This window comes from Equus caballus, chromosome 14 (assembly GCF_041296265.1).
Source record: "Equus caballus isolate H_3958 breed thoroughbred chromosome 14, TB-T2T, whole genome shotgun sequence".
NCBI classification, from domain to species: Eukaryota; Metazoa; Chordata; class Mammalia; order Perissodactyla; family Equidae; genus Equus; species Equus caballus.
Window position 1 is genome coordinate 52,622,512 of NC_091697.1, and position 26,007 is coordinate 52,648,518.

The 26,007-nt window shown below is 54.1% G+C and overlaps 1 protein-coding gene across 4 annotated transcripts in view; it reads left to right on the top strand.

Annotated features, from left to right (window-relative positions):
• NRG2 (neuregulin 2) overlaps nucleotides 1-26,007 on the top strand; it is a 184,054-nt gene that overhangs the window by 150,885 nt on the left and 7,162 nt on the right. The window contains exons 3-7 of one of the 4 annotated variants that reach the window (XM_023617583.2): nucleotides 187-305; nucleotides 8,673-8,793; nucleotides 15,283-15,341; nucleotides 20,550-20,573; nucleotides 24,460-24,562. In XM_023617583.2, coding sequence (XP_023473351.2) covers nucleotides 187-305; nucleotides 8,673-8,793; nucleotides 15,283-15,341; nucleotides 20,550-20,573; nucleotides 24,460-24,562 — 426 coding nt within the window. Of the gene's footprint in view, nucleotides 1-186; nucleotides 306-8,672; nucleotides 8,794-14,831; nucleotides 14,909-15,282; nucleotides 15,342-20,549; nucleotides 20,574-24,459; nucleotides 24,563-26,007 lie in introns of all 4 variants that reach the window. The other 3 variants (XM_070234107.1, XM_070234108.1, XM_070234109.1) reach the window with 3 other exon arrangements.

Below are 26,007 nucleotides of genomic sequence, written 5' to 3' on the forward strand. Positions count from 1 at the left end.
CTCCAGAGACTCAGAATTCCACCTGGACCCCAGAAATGGCTGGTCGGAGAGAATCTACTTCCCATCCACCCTGCACAGCCATTGTAGCTCTGCCAGGAGAGGTGACCGCCGGGTGACCGCTGGGAAGCCACAGCCAGCCTAAGCCCTGGCTCACGCCTCTCCCCCGCTTGTCCCCTCCCTAACCAGAAAGAACTCACGACTACAGTTCAACAAGGTGAAGGTGGAGGATGCTGGGGAATATGTCTGCGAGGCGGAGAACATCCTGGGGAAGGACACAGTCCGGGGCCGGCTCCACGTCAACAGCGGTAGGTGGTCCCTCAAATGAAGGGAGGGGTCCTAGAGGGGTTCAATGGGTCGGGCCAGTTGCCCCCCAGCCCTCAAGAGGCCCGCACATGATCCATCTTGCACTTGACTCCCCTCCCTTCTGCTGCTGCCATATCAAGCCCCGAGATCTGGGCCGATTCAGAGAAATGCAGTCGAAGTATAAATGTTTAGCTTTGTTATCTGGGCCTGGAAGAGCCGCCAGCTCTTATTTGAAATACCCTGAAAACTAAATATTTTGAAATCAAGAGGTGGGGGTTGGGGAAGGATATTTTTAGAAGACAATTATGGGAGGCTGGGCTGCCAGGAGCGGGGCTCCAGGGAGAGGCAGGCCTGGGGCATGTGCGAGCCGACTACCTGTTGCCTGTTGCTTTGCTGGGTACCCAACTGCAGGCAGCCGTCTCCGCAGGACCATGGGTGGGAGGCTTGGGTGCCTTGGGCCCCTGGGAGCAGCCTCTGTTCAGGGATGGCAGGCCCCTCCACACAGGTCTCCCTTGAAGACTTGCAAAGTCAGGAGCTCCCGGCACCTTAGCTTCCCCTCTCGACAGTGGCGGCTCTAGCTTCAGCCTGGCAACCCCCTTCCTGCTGGCCTGTCCTGTTGGGGCCTGGTTGCTTCCCTTGACTGGGAAGCTGCTGAAGCTGCCTATCCTCAGGCTGCACCCCCTCCACTCTAGCCCAAGTACTCCAGACCCCACGAGTCTGTTTCTTCCTCCTGACACCCACAGACTGAGCACACCATTTGGCTACCTGGTTATTGGGGTTCACTTCTAGTCCAGCCCCTCTCAGAGTCTAATCCTGTGTGTGTCTTTGCCCACCCATATTTCCACCAGACGGCCTTCCAGTCTCCCTAAGCCCAGTGCTGTGTAAGAACTTGGAACATTCGCTGCCCTAGGACCCTCAGAGGAAAACCTGGCTCAGACCCTGTCTGTCCTGTATTGTGACGGATCCTCCTGTTCTCCCAGGCTCTCAGGCTCCTCCATCTCCCTTGCCACTGTATCTAATAGGTCTGGAGTTTCTAAGTCCTGATCAGTCTTCTTTCTGGATCTTTCTCACACCTGTCTCTTCTATTCCAACTCCACCTCAGGGGCAACCCTGGCCCAGGTTTCATCCCTACTCACCTGAACCAGAGTAAGGATCTATTAAGATTCATTTATCCTGTCATGCCCCCACCCATGGAGCCACAGAACAAGGACTTTGTCCCACAGCCCAGCTCTCACCAATCTGGCCCAGGCTTCTTTCCTCCCTTCTACCCACTGCAGTATCACTCCCTGCTCGGGCCCCACTCCTGGACCACTTGTTGGCCAACCATGGTTTTGTGTATCTCTTGAATTCCGTGAGATCATTCTTCAACTCTTATACTGTTGCTGAGCTTTCTCTGCGGGTATGACCGCCCCAGTGCAATGGTGAGCCCAGAAGTGGGAAGAACAGGGATGATGCCTTGTCCCCAGCAGTTACAATAATAGCCAGTATTTACTGAGAGCATACTCTGTGCCAGGCTGCACATTATCTCTTGAGCCCTTACTCAAGCCTATGGTGTAGTTTATAAATTATGAGACTGAAGTTCGGAGAGGTTAAATATTCTGCCCAAAGTCAAACAGCTAATTAATGATAGAGCTATCCAATGTAAAAGTAGTTGGCAAACACTGAGACCATGAGCTCCATGGGGCTATATCTAGCCTGTTTACCACTGTGGCCTCAGGGCCTTGCATAGTGCCTGGTTCTTGGTAGGCACTTGGTAAATAAAAGGACTTATAACCTGCTCCCAGGCCTTTACTGACTCCCTCATCCCCAGCCTGGGCATGGTTGTAGTGGGGGTACCTGGGCCCCCCTACTCCTCCCAACCTGAAACTGGACCATGCCAAGGGGCTGGCACCTGCTGTCTCCAGCCATAGTGGGCAGACATTCTGAGATCCACTTTGGATTTGAGGTTTCCTGTTTTATTATTCAAGACTTTCTGGTTAGAACTGACAAAAACCCAACTTAAGACTACCTTAAGGAATCTATTTGTTTGTTTATGAAACTGAGAAGTCCAAAGGTAGAGCCGGCCCTAGACATGAGACAGTCCAAGAAATCAGAGTATGGGTCAGAACACTCTCCCAGTATGTGTTGGCCTCATTCTCTCCTACTATCAAGTGGGCTTCTCTCATGTTTGGGGAATGGATTGGGAAAGGGAGGCCATGGCCTCAGACAACTCCAGGTTTCCATCATCCCAGCCCATGACCCATGTCTCTGTGTCTATTCATACAATCATGAGGATGGATTCTGATTGACCCTGCTTAGGCCATGTGCCCCGCTTGGCTCAGTTACTGTGCTCAGGGGGATGGGGTGCCATCCTTGCCAGGTCTGTGTGTGTGCATGGGGGTTATTGAGAGGCGGAAGACTGTGAGTGATGGCCCTGCCAGAACTACATGGGGACCCTCCCTCGAGGGGTGCTATTAGCAGAAGAAGAGGGAAGGGCCGCCATGCAGAAACCACAGTCGTGCCCTCTATCCTGCATAAGACTTGGGGCCTGAGGCTGGGGGCAGTTATGAGACCCCTCAGATGAGCTGCAGCCACACCCCACACATGGGCTCCTGTCAGCCCTCAGCAGAACCATGTTCTGACCAGTTAGGGAACCAGACAATGGAGCTTTGAGCTGGGCCCTGGGGGCTTCCCACAGGTCTCCTCGCCTCTTGTCCCTCCAGCCTGGCAGGAGAGCAGCAGGAGAGGGTGGTGGAAAGAGTCCAGAACTTTGGTCTCATCCCAGCTCTGTTGTGCAACGCTGGGTGAGTTACTCCACCTCTCTAGTCTGTTTCCCCTAGAGGCTGAGCTAGATGATCTCTTAACCCCTTCCCCCTAAAATTCTGGGATTCTGAGTTAGAGCCTGAGGCTGACATCCTGTGCACCCAGCCACCACCACCACCACTCACACAGACAATACACACCTCTTCAGATGCCCTTTTCAGTCCATGGCAGGCAAGAGCTTACCCTTGATGTGGGGAGGTAAGCAGGGCCACTGCAAGGGACCAGGAGGTCCCACAGGGGCCATTTTCCCAGGCAGAGATGCCCAGGCTCCTTGTTTACCCATGGAACCCAGAAGACCTACAGCAGCCACACCCTGGGGAGGGAGTGAAGGGCAGGTAGTGGGCAGCTGTGCCTGCCCCCCTCTGACTCATCCCAAGGTGGGTTGACTTGGCCTGTCCCCGCCCCAGGGAAGCCAGAGTTACAGGGGTGGGGCAGCCAGAAGAGGGCATGGGAGGGCTGGCAAGGAACAGTGGCTCCTCAAGGGGCAGCACTGTGGCTCTTGGCTGCCTACTGTAGCTCTGTTCCCGTGGAGCCCAATACTCCTGCCTCAAATCACAGCAGACCCTTCTTGCAGTCACAGCTTTATCAGGTCACAGAAGACCGCTTTCCAGAGTTGGCCGGAGGAGGAGGAGTTGGCCAGAAGGTTTTAATGCTTTTAACATAACAGTTAGCTTGGTCCAACCCGCTTCTGAGTTAGAGAAACCAGCTGCCACATCCCCAAGTGAAAGAGAGCTTGGGAATGTCCCAGGGTGGCTGTACCAGTCCCAGGATGTTGAGCTGGGCCTGGCTTTGCCCCAGAGGGCAGGCAGGTTTGACCAGGGGAGTCACAGGATCGTGGAGGCCCTGGAGAGGGCTTCTGGAGGCCCTGGAGGGCCAGTCCCTTACCTGGGACCTAAAAAGCCCAGCTGTTTAGTCAGATACACATGCACACAGGCACATACACACACATGCACTCTCTCTCACGCGTTCAGCAAGGCCTTATTCAGCAAGACCCTGTTCTGAGTTCTGAGGAGTCACAGCCTTGGCTCCCAACGAAGTCTCTCAAACAGCAGAAGCTAAAAGCTGAACTCAGAGCATCTGCCTGTTCTAACAACTGAAGAGGAAGGATGCACAACTCTGCCAAGGGGAAAGGGGGCATGCCAGGCGGGTGGGAGGTGTGCCTTGATGGATGAAGAGACACTTGATCTGGGCCTTGAAAAATAAACAGAGGTTTTCTCCATAAGCAAGGGGGAAAAGCCGTGGCTGTAGCTGGCAGCAAAGAGAGCATCTCTTTAGCACCAGGGCCCCTCCTGGCCCATTCTCACTCTCAGGGCCCTGATAAACTCACTCACACCTAGACTCTAATGGCTGATAACAGCTTACTGGGATTACCCCTCCCAGGCATTTTTTAAAATCAAATTTTTTGAGTTATAATTTAAGACATACCATGAAATTCACCCTTTTTAAAATATACAATTCAGCAGTTTTTAGAATATTCACAAAGTTGTAAAAACATCACCACTAATTCCAAAACTTTTTCATTACCTTGAAAAGAAACTCCGTAACCATCAGCAATAACTCCCCATTTCTCCCTCCCCCCAGCCCCTGGCAACCACTAATCTGATTTCTGCCTCTATGGATTTACCTATTCTAGACATTTCATATAAATAGAATCATACAGTCTGTGGCCTTTCATGACTGGCTTCTTTCACTAAATGTATATTTTTAAAGTTCATCCACGTTGTAGCATGTATCAGTATTTCATTCCTTTTTGTGGCTGAATAATATTCCTTTGTATGGCTATACCACATTTTGTTTATCCGTTCATCACTTTGGTTTGTTGGGTCATTCAGGTTGTTCCCACTTTTTGACTATTATAAATAATGCTGATATGAACATTCATATACAAGCGTTTGTGTGGACATATATTTTCAGTTCTCTTGGGTATCTGTGTAGGAGTGGAATTACTGGGTCATATAGTAACTCTTTGTTTAATTTTTAAAGAAACTACCAGACTGTGTTCCAAAGTGGCTGCACCATTTTACATTCCCTCCAGCAATGTATGAGGGTTCCAATTTCTCCACATCTTCACCACCACTTGTTATTATCCATCTTTTTGATTATAGCTGTCCTCGTGGATGTGAAGTAGTATTTCACTGTGGTTTTGATTTTCATTTCTCTAATGACGTCCCAGGAATATTTACATTTAATAGGAGATAATGCTTTAATGTACAGAAAAGATCTCATCACCAGCCAAGGAGACCCGCCCAGCCCCTGGGATTGTAGTAAAAAGAATCAGATGTTCATTTGCTCATTTCAAATATTTATAAATATTTGCTAAGCACCTATTGTATGTCAAGCAGTATGCTAGACATTGGAGTTCAGGGGTCAATGAGATAGACATGGCCCCTGCCCAAATGGACCTTACATTCGAGTGGAGGGGCTAATTGTACAACTAGTTGTTTAATTATGTTAGAATAAGTACTACGAGTACATGAAGTATACGAAGCTAAGAGAAAGAGTATGAGAGGAGCCTGAACAGCCTCCCTGAGACACTGATATTGTCAAAGTCCTGGACAGGAGGTCACCTGACTTGTTAGAGGAGCTGGACTAAGCTGGTGTAGTCTCAATATACTGCAAGAGAGGGACAGGACATGAAGCGGGAGAGGTGGTGAGGCCCGGGTTAGACATGGGGAAGAGTCAGGGGACTTTAGTCTGAGTGCAAGTGGAAGCCATTGGAGGGTGTTGATAATGCAAGTGATCGATCAATTTACATGTTTTAAAGATCACTTTGGCAGCTGCAAAGCAAAAAAGTTGGAGATGAAGGCAAGAGTGAAGGCAGAAAGACCAGTGAGGAGGCTACTGTGGCCATCCAAGAAAGAGAGCATGGCAGCCTGGGCTAGGGAGGTGGTAATGAGACATGGATGGAGCCTCATGAGGAAAGAGAAAGGCAGCCCTCAGTGATGGAAGGCTGGGGGGAACAAAGGAGGACGAGAAATCAAAGATGCCTCTCAGCCTTTGGTTTGTGCCATTCAGTCACTGAGATGGGCAAGACTTGAGAAGCAGGTGGCTGGAGCAGATGATTAGGAGCTGAGTTTGGGGTGGCTTGGAGTCATCCCAGTGGAGGTGTCAAGGGAGCAACCAGACTCTCCAATTTGGAGTCCACATGTCATCTTCACTTCCCCACATGGGAGAACACCGTGAATACGGTTACACTGACAAGGGAGTGTAGAGTGTTGCCTTGGGAGCCCACGTGTGCTGGAACAGTATGAATGCACATCTTCAGTGTGGAAATCTTCCTGGCATGGGCCTTCACCACCAGCAGAGTTGGTCTGCAGTGACTTGGGAAGGCCCAGCCATCACAGAGGGGCGGCCTCGAGGTACTTCTTTCTGAGATGGAAGGACCTGAGGTCACTTCCTCCCCCAGCATCCTACCCCCGTGACTGGCTCCCTCATTGCCCTCCTTTTTTGCCTTTCTAGGGCCCCAGCCTCGTCCCCATGATGACATGGTTCTGGCAGCCCAAGCCAGTGCATCCCAGCTGGGGCCCCATCTTCCCTCAGAAGCCATCCACTGCCTCCCAAGGCCTCAGTGAGCACAGACATGCTTGTGGACAGGCCCAAGTCTGCAGCCGTGGTCCCTGCCACCATCCTCGCTGCTATCCGCTGCTCACTCAGCACAGCAATGGGCAGGCTCTGCCACTTGTGACTGCAGTGGGAGCCAAACTGGGCCTGGCAGGTCCAAGCCAAGATTTCTCTGGCTTAGCCAAGGCCCATGAGAGGACCAAGTCCTGTGGTCCCCATCATGTTTGCATTCATCTTCTTATGTCAATCCTTGGTGTTAACGTGTTCTTCTACGAGGGACCAGGTGGCTGGCCAGAATGCTCAACCAGGCAGAAGGAGCCCTGAGACCTTGTCACAACACACATGTGACACTGGACAGGCACTTCACTGCTTCCTTTCCTCACTCCTCCTTGACAATGTAACTGAAGGGCAGGACAACCTCTAGGGTCCTCCCAGCAGTGGAATTTTACAACTCGCAGGTGTGGTCACCTCAGCTATTTCTCTTCTCTGTCCCTTTCTTAATTCTGTGGGTCTCACTGACCCAGAAGTGGATCGGAGACCAGCGAGAGGCCTCCTCTCCCAGCCAGCATGTGGGTCCCAGTTGGGTGTGGGGTTGAGCATAGATGGGAGACCTCAGCAGGGATGGGGCTCAAGGATGCCAGACCAGCAGCAGGCATAATGTGGAGCGGAAGGTGGGAGCTGGCCCTGCCCGCTGGGTTTTATCAGCAAGCTTCTCAGACATATACAGAGGCAGAGCTGTGTATACACTCCCAGTCCCCGCGCTCCATCTGTCTCCCCACATGTCTAAACACTGAGGGCGCCAAGTGCCTGCCCTCTTCCTCCTCCTCTCACGCCCTATTACTGCGGGGGGTGCTAGAGACTCAATACCGCTGAGGAGACAGGACCAGCCAAGGTAGGATGGGCCACCTCAGTCAGGAGGCCACTGCTGGATGGGGGTGAGAGGCCCCTATGTCCCACAGGCTGAGGGAGGCACAGAACCCATTTCTGACTGCCCAGTCAGGATACCGGCCTAGGAAGTTAGCTTACAGGTAAAAACTGACATTTGGGGCAAGAATTCTCATCTGAAACCAGCTTTCTGGATGCCATCCCCTGGGGAGGAGGGCTTTAGCTATTTTCATTTATCAAATGAATCTGATCAATCAGATGTGCAGTCTGGGTGAGCAGCCTTAAAGCCATGTCTTGCTCTCACCTAATTTTCACATCATAGCCGTCCCCAGCCCGTCTCCTCCCCAGCAACCTGAAGCCCAGGATTTGTAGCCTGGGCTGTCCAAGGCCTGGAGGCTTCCTCCAGTGACTGCAGCTGGTGTTGGGAGGTGGTGGGAAGAGGGGGCTGCCTGGCAAGGGTGGACATAATGGAGACGCTGGATGCTTATAGAGACGGACATAGTGGGCTTAGTCGCATTCCTGAGAGGCTTGTCCCTCCCTAGGACAACGGGGAAAGAGATGGAAGCTAGGGTTCTCCCCACATCTCCCTAGATCTTAGAAAATGACAGTGTCCAAAAGGTGCCATTCCTCTCAAAGCTCAGCTCCCTTTCAGCCACCCCCTCGGCCATCGTGAGAGCCTGAGCAGTGCAGATGATGAAGCTGGCTCCTCCCTGCACCCCGTAACTTTGTTCCCCACATAAAAAAGTGGCATCTCATCCACCTGCAGTGAAGCCCCCAGAAAGGCAGGCAGGAAGGGGCCGAGGGGACCCTTATTCCAGGAGAGGGAGCAGTTTCTGCGAGCCTCTCACCTCCTCCAAAAAAAGGAAATCTTCCTGGCCTTTGGAGGTTTGCCCAGAGCGTGGGTGCTGCATGGTGCCGGGCAGATGGTCAGAGCTCACAGTGGCCTCCCCTTTGCCGTGTTGGTGACTGGCAGGGACCAGCAGAGCTTCCCTCCCCAGCCATTTCTGCAGTCTCTGATCTTCCAGCTTTGAGATGGGCCAAGAAGGGCCATGAAGGAGGTGATTCCTGGGGCCCAGAGGAGGTCTCAGTGGGTCACTGGCACATGTCTCTCATACCTCCAGTGAGCACCACTCTGTCCTCCTGGTCGGGGCATGCCCGGAAGTGCAACGAGACAGCCAAGTCCTATTGTGTCAATGGAGGCGTCTGCTACTACATCGAGGGCATCAACCAACTCTCCTGCAAGTAAGTGGCCAGTGGGGGCGGGCGTGGGGGCAAGAGTAGGGTGAGAGAGGCTGGGGCAGAAGTGGAGGGCTCCAGGAAAATTGGGCTTCAAGCCACTGACAGGGGGTCCCCAAGGGGTGTAGACAAGGAGGTTCGTACCACTTCCTAGCTCTTTTCTGGAACATAGGGAGATGTAAGCTCTGAAGGGCTCAGGGCTTCTGCAATCTCAGTTTCCAAGGCCCCTACCCACCCCATCTCCTGATGTCCACCCTTCACCAGCACCTTTTAGGGAGATGGGAATGCCAGTCTATGCCCAGGCACTGGGCACTGGGTGCGCTCTCTCTGTTTCTCTCTCTCTCTTTCTCCCTCTCTCTCTCTCTTCCCCTCCCCATCTCTCAGCAACTCTCCAAACTGTTCTGATGAACATTTCCCAGAGAGGGGCCAGGGTGTGTGTCCCCCATCAGTGAGGAGCCTGGCAGGTCAGGCAGCACACAGGTCCCAAAGCCTTTGGTAGCTGAGGGCTGCTCTTATAGCCTTGAGGGGAGAAGAGGGCTCTGCCCCCAGTACTCGCCTCAAGACCTGGCTGCTCTTCCTGCCCGGCAAGACCCCAGCGTCCAGATATGCCCTGGCTGCTGCCTGTGCCACTTCAGCCCCTAGCCCCTCCCTATGGGGTGAAGGGGCACCAGCAAGGATGCTGCTCTGGGTGTGGCCCAATGGGGGAGGTCAGGGTTGAGTAGAAGCTCAAGTTGGGGCATCTCTGCCTCCCCCAAGGCCCAAGCCTGCTCTCCAGCCAGGCCCGGCTGCCCCAGCAGGAACTCCCAGGAGCTTAGAACCACCCTCTCCCCTTAGCAAACAGGGCAGGTGGGACCCTAGTAATCAGGGAGGGCTTGTTCAGGGCCAGCCAGATCTTGTGGGCAGCTGGGCCCACAGTGCCCACTGACAGATTCTCCGGTGGATGGACGAGGGAGTGGGGGGAGCTTGGTGAGGGTAGCATAGGTTCTGGCTGGATCCCGAGGAGAAGTGGGAGGGGGGCCTAGTTGACAACTTTGTGTTTTCAAAGCAGCCCAAGCCTGGGGGCTGGCAAGGTGCCAAAGCTGCCCCATTCCCATGGCATCTGGGCCAAGGTATTAGAGTATTGATGGAGATTCAGAGAGATGTGTTTGCCCTCCCCACAGACAAGGTCAGATTCAGCACTTCTCAGCTCTCCTGCTCTCCCTTCTGATTACAGCCTTGGCTGGGACTTTCAAAGACACCCTCCCCCCTTCACCATGTGATGATGAGGGGCCATGATGCCTCCTGCACACTCTCCGCTGGGCTCGTTGGGCCTGAACTGCCAGGCAGATCTGTGCCTCGTGCCCCAGCTGGCCTCCTTTGCTGGCTTCCTCCCCAGCCCCACCCTCCACATGCTGCCATCCCCTTCCTGGCTTCCCCCATCCTGAATCTTGAAGGACAGTCCCAGCAACAACAGCAGGCCCCAGGGAAGTTCTCAGCCTGGACTCAGCCCCTCATCCTTTCCTGCCTTCTGCCTCTAGGAGGCAGCCACATTAGTGCTACAGACCCTGAGGAACATTCTAGCCTTGCAAATGCTCTGAGCTCTTTGGAATAGATCTATAGAAACTCATAATGGTTCTGGAATCCCTCACAGAGACAGCCCAGCCCTGCACTACCCTCTTCTTGTCCCCCCCACAACACACACATGCCAGGCCTCTCCTCCTCCCTAGCCCCTTGGACCCCAGAACCTTGAAGGGATCCAGCATTGTCACTGAAATCAGCCCCAGCTCCAGGCAGGGAGGGTTTCAGCCACCCAGGGCAGGTGCCAGGGCTGAGGAGGGCCATGGGGCTCAGGGCTCCAGTGCTGGAGTGTAGTGTGGCAGGGGAGTGATGAGCTATATGGGCTCCCAGAGGGTCCTGCCAGCAAGGCTGTACCCCTAGGACCCTCTGGGTCCCACCCAGCTAAATCTGAGAGGAGCAGAGGGCAGGAGCCTGAACCATCGTGAAGATGGTGTCCTATTTCCCCTCCTCCACCAGGGCAAATGGATTCACTACTTAGAACTTGAACTTGGTACCCAGAACCCCCACCTCCCCATCTCAACCCACCCTGGGTCAGCCCCAGCGAGGGCTCCTGGAACCACCTTCCCTGACTCCCTGAGCCCTCAGGGGAGAGGGGCGTCCCTGGCGGGGATTGCGGTCAGGAGGGCAGGTCCTCAGAGCTGTGCTGGAGAAGGGCAGGGGGGAGGGGGGCAGGGCAGAACCCTGAGGCCATTCTGGGGGCGGGTGAGCCGGGTGGGAAGGGGGGCAGGCCTTATGGAGTTCCTGATGACACCTGAATGGAATAAAAAGGAAAGAACTTAGGAAACGGAACTCACGTCTTACCATTTGTGCTGTTTGTTTACTTTTTATTTTGATTTTTTTGCATTTCCGCTTAGCTTGGATAATGAAACTAGACTGATCAGTTTCATTCCAGTTTCTATAAAAATCAGTTTTCCTTCCTGGTTTTCTGACACTTGTTGTGTATTGGTTCAGAGCCCTGCAGGGAGTGGTGGAAAGTAGGCACACTCCGTCCCTCCTGTTTTTCTGGAATTCAGAGCCAAAAGAAACAGTGTCACTGATACTGAATTTTGTTTTAAAAATGAAAATTTAGGGGGATTTGAAAACGGGGGTCCAAATCGAGGTGACCGTCTCCTGTCTGGGCCAGACGGGGGCCTCCGCACTTCCTCCTGCTGCTTTCTCCTCTTCTCTCAGTGTTTTTGTAGAGCACGGTTGGTGCGTGACTCTCGGGGACTGGTTCAGGGGATGATGACAGAACAAGACTCTCTTTCTAGCCCTGTGCACATACCAGTGGCATGCCTCCCTTTCCCATCAGCTCATCCCCCCATCCCTTCTGCTCCCCCCACCCCACCCATGTTCAGGTGATTCCCCCATCCCATACCCATCTGCCTGCTCATCCTCTCCACACCTCCACCCCCACCCTCATGAGGCCAGAGACTCTTCACTCCCTCCAGTGCCCGGGGCACACCTCATCCTTCATCCTCCCCCTCTCCTGGGTGAGGGCAGCACACATGGCATTATCCCCAGGCTACCAAAAGGAGAAACTGAGGCCCATGAGGTTGGGTGGGAAAACAGGGAGGCAGAGTCCCAACCTCTTTGTCACCCCAGATGCAGCCCAAGGGCTCTCCTCTCTGCCCCTCTCTCACCCCTGCTCTTCTCCAGCCCTGGGCACAGACCTTCCACTAGTCACAGCTGATGACTTAGGGGGAAGGACTGGGAAGGCTATTACCTGCCCCTCCTTCTAATCTGTCCCCTGTGCCCCTGAAACTCAGAGGGTCAATCCCTATTTGAGTGGGAACCCACCCACTACCAGCCAGCCACCCACACTGAGTTCAGACCCACTCCTGGTTGACAGCCTGTACCCTATTTCCTGGTCCTGGGTGCAGGGTAGAGAGGCAGGAGGCCCACCCACAGAGCCTTCTCTAGGGAAGCCCCAGCCTTCTGGACGTGGCTCATCCTCAACAAGCAAGGCTAAGGAAAGACCAGGAGCATCCAGGAGCCCCCTGGAAGGAGCCAGCACCCCAAGAACAGCATGGGGTATCAGTCTTCCCACCCCCATGCTGTGCTCATCCCCCACTGCCTTTTCTTTTGTTCAGCCAGTGGGGACCATACTTTCTCAGAGCAGGAAGGTTAGGACCATACTGCACAACTCCAGGGGACGTGTTCATGTTGTAATCCATGTCTAAAGCGCCACCTGGAGTTGTGCAGCTCAGTGGCCATAAAAGATATGAGGATACTGTCAGGGTAGTGCAGGCTGGCTGTGGGATTAGGGTTGCAGGGATCTGCTTAGTTATTATCCGTCTCCAAGAGCCATGGGACAGTATCCCTAACTGTCAGCAGTGGAAATCAGTCTCCTCTTTGTCCCCTCCTGCCCCTGTACTCCCCCATTCTCTCTCTTACACACACACACACACACACACACACACACACACACACAAGTTTTCCCTGTCTCCAAGAGCCGGGCTAATCTCAGACATTGGACACAGTCAAATCTCTTTCTTATTCCTCTGCGGATTCCAAGAGTCATTTTGGCAACTTCCTGGGTCTTTATCCTTCACCCCTAAAAGTGTTGCTTCTCGTAAATTCACTTCTCCCCCTCTAGTCCCCATCCCAAGAGGACATTAGTTTCCGAGAGCTGAGGAAGAAGAGCTGAGCCTGACTGAAGCTGGTTGGGAAGTCTTAGCCACTACCTCCATTTTCCTGGGCTGGGACGAGTGGGGATGAAGGCTAGGGATCAGAGAAGGATGCATTGACAAGGTGGTAGCCTCCTCCTCCGAGCCACCCTGTTCAACAGGATGAGCGTGAATCACCTTCATTTACAGCCCCCCCACCTTCTCCAGACACACTTCCCAGCCCTCCACCACCACCCACTGGCCAGGCATACCTGCACACACTGCCACCACCGCAAGGACCAGCCTCCCGCCTCCCTTGAGAGAGAGGCCATCAAGACCCAGAGAAATTCCAGCTGTCTGCTCACCAGCCACTCCCAATCCTCCAGGCTAGATTGGGGGCCACAGGGTTTTCGTGAGTGTCTCTATCACAGCCACTGGCCACTACGCCCTATCTGCTCAAGCAGCTGCTGATGGTTGGAATGCATTAGAATGCTCAGAGGCAGAGTACAGTCACCTCTGAGGAAGTCTACTGATTAATGGTGAACAGTGGCCTTTATTCAGGGGACTCTGGTGATGGGCTTACCTAATTTCCAAAGGAAAAACAGGCAGAGGCAGCATAGACGCATCCTTCAGTAGCGGAGTGGAAGGGTCAGTCTAGCCCTGTCCATAAGCTTCCCTTAGGTATCTGGTTCTGCCAGGGTTCAGAATAGAGTGCAGGGCTGGGCATGTCTCCCAGAAATCCACAAGTGAGGGGCTCACTTGAGGAGAGAGTGGCAGCCAGAGAACAGAAGGAAGTGTACCTTGGGGATAAGGACAAGGTCAGGGAGATGGGAGGGGGCGGTGCTTTGCAGCTATAGAGGAGGCAACGTGGGAGAATGTGCTCCCACCAGAGCCAAGCAGTGATAGAGGAGCAGGTCACGGGGAAAGAGCAGGTGTCCCAGGCAGCCAGTAGGCCCTGATATGGAAAAGGCTGCAGGGTCCCCAGGGAGCCTGTTCCAGCCCCTGTTGGGGTTCTTGCTACCTGAGGCCAGATGCCCCGCACCTGACCTTGGCAGACCAGCTTTGGAATGCTGGTGATTCTGGCTCCTCCAGCCTCACCTGTTCCCCACTAAGCTTTTCCTATGTATATTGCTCTAGGGCAGCCTTCCCCAAACCATATTCACAAGGGTTCCTCAGAAAACAACTTCCATGGTCAAATAAATTTGGGACATAATAGAAAGTTCAGCTCTTCCTGCCTACAAAACTTTTCACAGCCTTTCCTATGCCAGCATGCACTGCAACTCTACAAGGAAGCCTGGGAATGGATTTCCTAAATTTATTTGGCCACAGAACCCCCTTTGAGAGAACAGATGAGACTCTCCAAGGTCCCTTTTGTCGTGGGCACACAGTCTGGGAACAGCATTCCAGAGTTCTCCTTTGAGCTTCCTGGGGGCTGTTTCATGGATGACAAAACCTGCCCAAGGCCCTAGAGAGAATCCTTTGGTGAGGCCCAGAAGGAGAGGCTTCCTAGAACTTGGGGTTCTAGAAGGCTCCCTGCACCCTGCCTGGCACCAAGGGGCTACAGTTCGGGCTTCATGGGGCCTCAGGCAGATTAGAGGGGCAGTCTCCACAACCATTAGGACAATTAGGCGATAAGTCCCCAATTCCCCCACCCACTTCCCCAAATCATTCTCCTCCCCACCCCCCACCTGCCCCCACCACCCCGGAGCCACATCTGTTAGAGAGATTTTGAGGGAGATTCCGAGCCCTCCCCCGGCCCTGACTGCAGCCCCTTCAGGACGAGTGTGCCCCAGCGCCCGACTCGGGTTTCTCACTCATCACTGTGCACTTTGATTTCTAACCTGAGCCTCGTGGATGATGCCAGTTTGTTCTGTGATTTTTCCCCTTTTCCTTCTCCAGATGTCCAAACGGATTCTTCGGACAGAGATGTTTGGAGAAACTGCCTTTGCGATTGTACATGCCAGATCCTAAGCAAAGTATGTTTGAAGATACAAACACCAGTCCCCGCTCCTTAGAAAGCTTCCGGGTGCAGTCCCCCCGATGTAGGGCGTAGGGCCAGGGGTGTTGGTTGTTTTGATCTTTGGCTGTTTTGTTTTGTTTCTCTTTTCTTTTTTGTATTTTGGTTTGTTAGTTCTTTTGTTTTGTTTTGTTTTGCTTTGTTTTTCATTTTTGGCCTAATCCTTGGGTTTAAAGTTCAGGGCTGCAGGTAAGGGGCTAGTGGCAAGGCCAGTACAAATGGTAACGGTGGCCAGGAGCCCAGCTGGCATTGGCAGGAGCCCGTGCCGGGGTGTGGCGATGCCTGCGTCTTGCTATCCTGGCTCTCTCTTTCTGGTTTTCTTTCTTTTGGTAGGTGTCCTGTGGGATACACCGGGGACAGGTGTCAGCAGTTCGCAATGGTCAACTTCTCCAGTATGTCTCTTTCTTCTATTTCTTTTCTTCCCTGGTGACTGGCAGTCTCCCCCTGCGGGAGGGATGGGGCCTTGCTTAGAGAGACTAGGTGGGGACGTGGGCGTGTCCTGGGCTCCTCTCAGTCCTCAGTGCTCACCAGAAGCCTGTGCGGAGGAGACCGATACACCCCCTGCCACCCCTGCCTCAAACGTCACTGTGCTGCCTGGGCTCAGGCATGCTGAATTCTCTCTGCAGCTGGCCTGAGCCACGCTCGGGCCTCTTCACCCCTCCTGGGGTCAGGCAGCCCGGCCAGAATGGCAAGAACCATTTGCAGAGCACTCTCCTGCCTCTGAAGCCCTATTTGAGGATGTCAGGCTGCCAGTGGGGCCGGGCAGTGAGTGTGTGCAAGTGTGTGCTGGTGTGTTTGAGAAAGAAACAAGTTCTCGGAAAGCCTGCCTTCGGGTCTGGCCAGAGTTTGTTTTGGTTTGGTTTTGGGTGATAGGGAAAAGTGGGGAAGGGGGACTGAGGGAGAACAGGCCCCAGGACAGTGGTTTCCATACAGGCCAGAGACTGGAGACCTTTATGTGGCTACAGGATTGGGAGGTTCGAGGGGGGTGGCCTCAGATGCTAAAAGATAGAGGGAATGAGGAATCCGGGATGATTGGTGACTCTCTCCAGGCCCTCTCTCGGCTGAGTCCCCATCCAGGACTTCATTCCCTTCCTTTCTTCCACTTCTGAGGTTGGAGCTTTCTGATTTGCACAATTTGCTGAAAAAAAATGTGAGCCCTGCGGCCAAAGGATGAGGCCATAATAGTGGAGTGTTTATTTGGGCTGGGAGCAGTTCCTTTAAGTGCCACCAGGTGGAGGTGGAGCAAAACAAAAAGCCATAGGAAGGCCACTGACTCCGTCTGGGGCCCAGTAGTCTGTTGGCCTGCAAGGCGGGATCCTGTCGCCCATCCTCCAGAGCACACTAGGCCTCTGCTCGGCCCACCCCCGACCTCCTTCTCTCCAGGGAGGACAGCTGGGTCCCATGAGGAGTTAGGAACCAGAGTGATGGTGCGTGGGCATGAAGAGGCGGAACTCCAGGAGAGGCCAAGGGTGGGACCCAGGGGACCATGTAGGTAGCCCTTGGAGAAAAGGGGTTTGGGGGTTTGGGTCTCAGGGTGGAGAAATGAGCCTTCCCAGTCCAACTCAGGCCACAGCACAAATCCTAGAAATTGCCACCACTCCCACCCCTACTCTCACCTCCCACCCCACCCCCACTCTCACCTCCCACCCCACCCCCACCCCCAGCCTGGAAGCCAAGACTTGGAAAGGAAAGTAGAGACCCCAGGGAGGTGGGGGCTGGTCGGCCCAGCTGGTCAACTATCCTAACAGAGTGTGGGAGGCAGCGCTCTCCCCCAGCCCCTTCACTTGGAGGCCAGGGAGGAAGACTGTGGGGATAAGAACAGATCCTGAGGGCAGGGCATGTGGCCCAAGAGAATTCTCCAGAGCCCAGGCTCCGGAAGAATCGCAGAGTCAGATCCAGCCGCACTGATGACCGTAGGTCAGGAGGGGCCTTAGAAGAGAGTAGAGCAGCCAGGCCGAGGCTGAGGACCAGGGGAGAAAGGCCCAGAGCCTCCCTGGCTTATGGGACTGTTCTGGACAGGGAGTCCCGGCCCATGCTGATCAGAGCAAAGCAGCAGAGCCTTCGGAACTCGGCCACTGTCCAAGCTTCTCTGCCAGCTGGGCTGCTTCAGCTTTCAGCTGAGATCTGCTGGGAGGGTCAGCACGGCCCCAGGAACCCAGAAAAGAGCCTGGAAATCCAGCCCCAGGCCTTCCTGCCTAGTGTTATCAGGATCATTGCTGTTGGTGAAGGATTTATAATCTTCAAGCACTTGGCCCAGAGCACTTCTTGCACTGCTCCATCAGATAATTATTGAAAAGGTAGTGAAAAAATGCTAGCTTCAATGTTCAAGCTTTGGATTCAGATAGACCTAAATAAAAATGCCAACTGCTGTGCTAATTCTGGGGCCTCATGTAACCTCGCTGAGTTTGTTTTCTCATCTGTAAAAGGGGGATAACATTTATGCCTGCGGGGCTGCTGTGCGGATGAAATGAAGTGGTTCATATGAAGGGCTTAGCAGAGAGCCTGCCACTGTTGTTGCAATGCAGAGTGGCACCTCTCTCAGCTACAGCTGGAATGAGGGTGGGGACAGGAGGGCCAGCATCAGTCCCCTGGAGGCTGACTCCTGGCACATCCTGAGCAAAGTGTCTGGTCTTGCCCCTCTGCCCAGACAGCCTCTGGACCAGGTTATCTTTAAGCAGAACTCACAGAAACAGAGCCTGTGGCCACAATAGCACTTTGAGGCTTCTCCTTCCACTGACCGCCCCTCTACTTCCCAAGAGTCAAAACTTGTGCATCTATATACCCCCCTGTAAAAGAGCACACACACCTGCAGACATACACACAAACACACAAGCACATACACATGTGCAAAGACGCACACATTTGCTCACACCTGCACACACTTGCACAAACACAGAAGCATGTGCTCTGGGGCCCACCTCATGGCCTCCTTGTCCAGACCCCTGTGTATCACAGGACATGTCCAGGATGAAGACTTTGCATATTGTCTGGTAAGCCTCACCCTGTTGGGAGTCCAGCATCAGGTTGCCATGGTTACTGGTCAATATGCAAATTTCTGCCCAATAGGACCTGTCTGTGATTCAGTGATGCCGCTCCATCCTGGCTGAGTGGCAGCCAGTGAACACGATGAGTGGGAGACTGTTTTCTTTGCTGGGGCAGACATAGCTACAGGCCCCTCAGAATTCACCCCCAGGGAGAGGGAAGCAAGGTCAAGCCCACAGTGACATCACCAGTCCTGCCAGCCACCACCAGTCCACCCAAAACAGTACTGGCCTTTGACTCAAAGGGCAGGCCAGACAGGAGCCCCAGAAGCTACTTGATTGTGAGAGGAATGATGCAGAATAAAATTTTTAAATGGCTTTGGGAGCCCTGCTCACTTCTCCAGATGGTCACTGTTCTCAGCAATAGCCAGTCAGGCCTGCCCAGAGATTTAACGGGCAAGAATAACCATGGCCTGACTTAGCCCCAAGAGCCTGGAGACCTGGCCTCCAGTCTCCCTTCTGCCTTCTAATTTGCTGTGTGACCTTGGGTAAGTGTCCTAGCACCACTGGGCCCCAGCTGCCTCACCTAATACAACAATAATCAAAAGCGAGGCCCAGACTAGCTCTGTGAACCACAGTCCTCTTAGTGCACGGGTGCTATGGTCAAGCTGGGCTTTTCTCTCTCAGAGGAGCATGGCTGGATAACCAAATGATGTGAGCTCTCTCGAGCTACCTGGAGGGTCCCTGGGGCCACAGGATTAACTCAGTGAGAGTTGCCCCAAGGACCCTTTGAGTTTGTCAACTTTGTACTGTTCACTTAGCCCAGCTGGCCAGCCGTGGGAGGCCCTGGGAGAGGAGTGACCTCATTGTGCCTTTGGTGACTCCTGCCTCCAAGCAGTGAGAATAAGACTGCAGAGAAACCACGTTCAAGATCACTCCCATCCCCATGTTTAACAGGAATGCACAGAGGGCTTGTGTTTGGAAGGGCTGAGTTTATGCTTCGGGGGTGTGGTCTCTGCATGGAACTGGGGGTCAGAGCCCCAGGATCTTCCTCAAGGCTGTTTCAGTCAGAGCCATCTTGGTCCCTGGTCCGAAGCCGCCCTACTGTCCTGCAGAACCCTCCGGAATCCCTATCAGGAAGCAGAAGAGAGATCCAGGGATGGATAATGCACAGGACTTCCTGCGATATCCCCCATGTTCTCTTACCTCTGCAGGAGATGAGAACATCAGAACACAATTTCACCTCCCCCTGGATCTAGGCAAGCTTCCTGTGTATGTGGGAAGGCCTTGGAGTGGGCAAATCTGAGCTGGCCAGCCCAGGGCCCTTGCACATGCACTGAGCCTCATGCTGTCCCGGCCTGCTCCCATCGTCCTCTCACTGTGTACAGGCACTTTTCACAGATGAGGATACAGAGATTATGACGTGCACACATCCACACAGCAAATTAGGGACAAAACTGAGACTCCAGGCCTGCCGACAGGTGCCAGCTGCTACATTAGAATGGTAGGTGAGCTTTTCAAAAGCACTGCTGAAATTTCTGGACTCCCACCCCAGAGCCTGATTCCATTGATCTAGATGATTCTGAAGCACGGCCAGGTACAGACCTCCCAGAGATGCCATGGCCAGGCCCCATCCCCAATTCACAGAGACGAGACTGAGAGCCAGATAGGCTGGGTGCACTCGGGCTCACAGAGCAGGTCTGTGACAGAATGACCCTTGGGCAGGGCCCTTTCATCTAACCCTTTGATGGCATGGGTGTCCACCTCGCAGGGCCCTGAAATCATACATTTACCACATGATCCCACTTCACTTGGTCCACCATGTAAGGGGCACAGGTGTTCCACAAGTGAACCCACTCGCCTCTTTCTCTGACTTGCAGCTTGCTTCTCTAAGTAGTGAAATTAGTCTTGGACCCTGAGGCCTAGCCCCTGTAGGCCTCTTGGGTGTTGGAGGTGTCAAGTGGAGTAGTGACCTGCCACCTGGAGCCTCCTCTCCTCCCTACTCCTGCTCCCCATAAACTCTGCATCTCCATGCCCAGGCTTCTGGTGGATGGGCAAGCCAGCTAGGCCTGTAGGGGCGCCAGGGGGACAGGGACAAGGGGCCAGTCTGGGTAGCCCGTGCCCTCATTCTGATCAGAAAAAAAGGGCCCCATGAATGAGCTTGGGGCTGGGCAAGCTGTCTCCAGGTGGGGCTTGAGAGTGCTGAAGGCCTGGCCCTGGAGCTGGGAGAGGGAGAAAGGGGACTCCTCCAACCCCCGCCCCCACTCACCTTTCCTCCCTGGGGACATTTGCCAACTGACTCTTGCGCCTCTGCCTCCCCACCAGGTACTAACCCCACAGCTCATCTCTAAAGAACCTGCCCTGCCTGCTGATCCTAACATTTCCTCTCTCCACCCCTCTCAGGGGCTTTTGGGGACTGGGTGCCAGGGAAGGGGCTCAGAAGGCCGGGAGGGGACACCACTAACCTGCTTTCACCTCACAGGCTGGCTGCTGGTGTCTGAAGAGTCCTGACCAACGTTTCTCTCTCTCTCTCCCGCCTCCCCTCCCCCATCTGTCTCTATCTGTATCTCTCCCTCCATCCCTTCCCCTCTCTGACCCTCCTCTCTTCTGCACTGCCAGAGCACCTTGGATTTGAACTAAAGGGTACGGAGCCTCTATGTATCAGTCTGCACCATCCACACAGCCCCTCTCCACAGCCTCTGACACCATGTGTGCTGGATGCTTGGTTTCCTTTCCAAAAAATGGAAAAGGGATGATTCCAAAAATCTCCCCTGGCCCCATCCAGATGTCTTATCATAAACTATGTTGCTTTGGGGGAAATAAGAGAAGCTCGTGAACAGCAGGGTACGCTAGTGTTCGGAGTGTGCCCCCAGTGTACAGTAGCGCCCCCTTGCCTGGGGCCCATCCCTAGGAGGCCTCAGAGGGGAGAGGCCTCCTGAGCTGTGTGAAGCCCAGTGGGCAGGCCAGATAAGAGACAGGCCCCTGGGAGAGCCGGTGTCCTCCTGGTTCGGAGAGTTGTGCAGAGATGCATCCCTTTCAATTTGACTCTAATCCTCTTTCCTTTTCCCATTTCCATTTCCATTGCTTTTCATTCTGCATCAGGCTGGCTGGCTACAAACGCCTATTTGTCTCTGCCCCCTGCCCTGTGTCTGTCTGCCAGGCTTTGCCATCTGCTTGAGGCTGTCACTCTCTCCGTGATCTGTCCCCATGATGGCACATGTGTTCGTCTATGGGCAAGACCAGCAAGGGTCTGATGTGGGCTGGCCTTTGGTGCCTGCCCTCCTGCCCCCCAGCTCAGAAGCTTACCTCCCTCTCGCTCTGCCCTCTGGCCCCTGGCCGACGCCTTGGGCAGGAGGGGACGTTGAGGGGTTGATCTGTCCAGCTCTCTGGCTTTGTGCAGGGACACTCCACCCTGGCCTCAGGTCTCCAGACGTATTCCAGCAGGAGAGATGCAGGGGCTCAGAGGCATTGAAGCCTCCATGGGGTCAGACCTTTTCATAACTGTGGAGCCTGCAGTTACAAAAGGCTGTTCTCATGGCAGGTTTAAAGGCCCTAGTTCCCCCGCTACCCAGCCCCTTTCAGCTGTTCACAGTAAAAGATAGAGCTAAAAGTCAGCACATAAGAGTGTGTCTGTCCATCTGCTGGCTGTGACAGCGTGGGGAGGAGGGGGTTTGATTCTGTGCAGTGTCTGTGTGATTGTGGAGGGTGTTCGGGGTGACCCTGTAGGTATGCGTGTGTGCATGCTGTCATGGGGGTGAAAACATTTCCACCTGGTCAGGGCTCTCCGTGCAGGCTGCAAGCGCACAGGGGCAGTGGAATATCTTTGTGCCGAGGGTTGAGCGTTGTGCAGGTGGGACTGTGAGGGCGTGAAGGCGAGTGTGAATGTATATGAATATGTGTCTTTCTTTAATGGTGGTCTGTATGTTCACTCACTCACCAACTCAAAAAATATCTACTGAACCTCCGAATTTGCCAGACTCTGGCACACAGAGTCCTTGCCCTCCTGGTGCCCAAATTCACAGGGTGAGACAGACAACAAACAAACCGGAAAGCAGTTGGGTGGTGGTGAGTGCTATAGGGGAGACACATGAAGGTATGGGACAGTGCCTAGCTGGGCTGGGAGCTACTTTAGCTAAGTTCCCAGGGAAGGCTTCTTCAGTGAGGTGACATTGGGCTAAAACCTGATGAAAAGTAGCCAGCCTTGCAAACAACTGGGAGAGAGTGTTTGAGGCAGGGGCCACAGTGAGTTAGAGGTGGTGTAGTTGCAGTGGGCTTGCCTTGATCGATGGATGGAAAGACTGCAGCGACTTGGGAGCACAGTGGACATGGGGAAGAGGACCACGGATGAGATCTAAAAGGGCCTCATAGGCTGTGGTAAGGCTTTGGGTGGTACTCAAATTGCAGGGGGAAGCCATTGTGAGTTTTTAAGCAGTGGAGTAAAATGATCTGCTTTATGGTTGGAAATTACTGTGGCTTTTGGACAGAGAATAGACTGGGTCAGCAGACAGGGTGGGGAGGGTGGCCAGCCATCCAGGTGAGAGACAGCATCATCTTGAACTAAACTGGAAGCAGTGGAAATGGTAAGAAAGGATCAGATCCAGGATCTGCTTGGGAGGTAGAGCTGAAAGACTTGCCAATGGGTCAGGTATCAGAGTAGATGGGAAGAAAGGGAGCAATCAGGGTTGATTCCAAGCTTTGGGGCCTGAGCAACAGGAAAGGTGGTGCTGCCACTGAAGAGATGAGAAGAGCAGGGAGCAGGTTTGGAAAGAGGGCGGGGAATCGGTGCTTCTATTTGGCCATGGCTCTTGGATATGGGACTGGAGCTCAGGGAGAAGTCAGGACAGGAGACATAAAATTGAAAGTCAGCTACTTACCGATGGTATTTAAAGTCTGAATCTGGGTGAGATCATGAAGGGAGAGAGGGCAGGTGGAGAATAGAAAAAAGCCTGAGAGCTCTGGGCCCTTCTGCCTCGCAGCCCACATAGAAGAGGATGAAGCAGCACGTGAGACAGAGATCAGCCAATGGCAGAGGGACAGAGAACAACCATCTAGGGGCCGTGGGGTCAGCTGAGAGGGAAGCACATGACCACAGGACTTGGCAGCAGGAGGTTGTTGGTGACCATTGCCACAGTGGTCTCAGAGGAGTGATGCAGACAGATGCCTGACTGGAGAGGACTGAGGGGTGGACGGGGATGAGAACTGGAGGCAGGATGCGGATCACAGAGCCCAGAGATGGGGGTCTGGGGTGGAGGGCTGTTCAAGACTCCTCATGATTGTGTATAGGTGGACATTGCGTATGTGTGTGTAAGCGTGCATGTGTGTGCACGCACGTGTGCATGCTTCTCTGGACATGTGTGTGAGTGTATCTTTGTGAAAGGTCTGTCTGTATATCAGATAGGCATAGTCCTAAAGGTATGTGAGTCTGGAGGGTTTGTACCCCTGGGTGTTTGCTGGTGGGTATAACTCGGCCACAGGAGATGCTGCAAGCCCAAGGGCTTAGGGAGATTTCCCAGGGCTCTGCCAAGGCGTTGGGATCCAGCCTCCACTTATCCCTGCGCTGGCGGGAGGGGAACCATGTGGAGGGGCCAGCCAGCAAGTGTGGGTGGGCGCAGGGGTGGGGTGTCTAGGATATAGGCCTTGACCATGGCTGGTGCTGTCACCTTTTTCCTTTTCTTCCTCCTGGTTTTCTCTGTTCTAGAAGGGTAGGCGTTGCCCTACCACAAAGTGGGAGGTAGAGGGGATAGTCAGGTCTTTTTGAGCTCCTCCAAAAGGGTGGGGGCTGCTCCTTGAGCATAAGGATTGTCCTAGATGCTAGGGGGCTGTGCTGCCACTCATGGATTTCTCACAAGCAGAGACAGGGAGGGCTGGAGCGGGCCATGGCCACGACCCTGACCAGGCTGTAGGGATAGACAAAGGCCTTTCTCCCCACGCCCCTCCCTGGGCCTGGTCTGCTCTGTCCCTGCTCCTGGCCCTGGCATCCCTCCTAAGTCCAGCGTCTGAGTCTCATGTCCTGTTGCTAGCCCAGAACAAGCCACTCTCCACCTTCTTAGGGAAGCTGAAGTGGCAAGCCAGGCCTTTGCCCAGGGTCTACATGTTCACTGCCCTGAACAGCTCCCCCCAGTCCATCAAGGCTCTTTGCAGCTGCCAGGCCATAGTGGGGCAGGGCAGGGTTGCTGGCCAAGCTTGGTTGCCCTCCCCTATGACCTTGGGAATTTCACCTCCATCCCAGCCCCCCAGACCCCCAGCCCTGTGCATTTTCCACCCATGTGCTCCGGGCAGGTGTGGGGTTTGGGAAGGTAAACTCAAGGGTAGTCACTTGTGACCAGATCCATGGGTGGGTGGAGATCAGGGGAGCAGAAGGCAATCCAGGAGGGAGGGGACTGGCTGTGGAGGGAAGGGATGGAAAGCAGCTGGGTAGCACCTAAGCTGGAGGGAGCCCGAGGCTTTGGGGGCATGGGGGAGGGTCTCTGCTCCACTGTCCCCAAGGGTCTGCCTCCTTCCCTGCCCCTCACACCATCTGCCTCTGCAGAAGCCGAGGAGCTGTACCAGAAGAGGGTCCTGACTATCACCGGTATCTGCGTGGCTTTGCTGGTCGTGGGCATCGTCTGCGTGGTCGCCTACTGCAAGACCAAGTGAGTGTCAGGCACTCAGGCCGGCAGCAGGCCAAGCAGGGATGGGCCTCCAAGACTGCCTTTATGGGGACAGCCTCTACTCCCCACCCCACTGTGCCTGGCCTAGCCACCCCCCAAAGGCCCCAACTGCCCCTTTAGAGACCTCTGTAGCTGGTGTGGGGCCAAAGTGCTGGGCCAGGAAGCAAGAGCAGAGGGTGAGGGAGACGGGCCCCAGAGGACTGCACAAGAATGGTCATGAGCACAGGCACTGGAAGAAGACAGATCTGGGTTCGAATCTCTGCCATTTCCCTTGTGACCCTGAGCAAATTGATGAACCTCTCTGAGTCCTCATCTGTAACATGGAAATGATCCTACTGTGTACCTCAGAGGATACACTGAGGGAGCATCTGACCTGTCAAGTAGGCAGGCACTGGGGTAGTGTTGGGGGACAAGGAAGCACAGAAACGAAGGCTACATTCCCAGGACAAAAAAGGACACCTCGGAAGGCACTGCCTGGTCCTACCTTGGGAGTGGTCTAGGCAAGAACATAGGGAAAGTGGGGATGGGCCACCTCTGAGCAGAGGAAATGTCGGGACAGAACCTCCAGGCAAGCAGATGAAAGGGGCAGACAGGGGTCTGGGGAGTTCCAGTAGAATAGTGCATACTAAAAGACAAATGCAGAGGAGGGTCAGCTGTGTTCCTGGGGCAGGACCAGCCCAGACTAGTTGGAGGAAAGGGCTGGGGTCAAGAAGAGAAGGGGCATCAGTCTAAAAAGACAGCTGGAACCAAGATGACACCACAGGGCCTTGAATGCCAAGCTAGGGAGCCTGGGTTTATCCTGCAGATGATAGGGAGCCAATGAAGGTTGTAGAGTGATGTAGTGCAGAAAAAATGACAGGTTCATCACACCTGTTCTTATCTGGAATGCAAGGGTCTGGGCATAGCCACCATTTAGGGGCCTGAGCCCCTGGGTCTTGACTCCTGCTGCCCCTATCTATAGGATCTAAGGCCCTGCCAGCCTTGGGAGTTTGGGCTCAGGGAGTCCAGAGAAAGAGAGTAGGCCCAAGTCAGAAAATTGAGGTCAAGAATTGGGGGACAAGCAAGCCCCCTGTTCTAACCCCCACTGTATTTACTCATTTCTTCAACAAACTTTCATTCAATGCCTGCTGACACCAGACCACGCACCAGGCATAAGTCCAGTGCTCCAAGCAAGATATCCAGTGTCACAGGACACATTTCAGGGGTACCAACCTCGGCCAGAGGGCAGGAAGGGTTTCCCTGAGGAGGAGCATTTAGGCTGGGCCTCATCAGCAGGAGTTAGCAGGTGAAGAGGCAGAGAATGTGTTCTAGTTGGATACAATAGTAGGTGCAAAGACCCAGAGGCCAAAGAGGGTGAGCACCGTGGAGGATCAGAAATAAGCCCTCCAAGGTTGCAGCAAGCTGGGGTGGAGAGAAGGTAGGGAGAG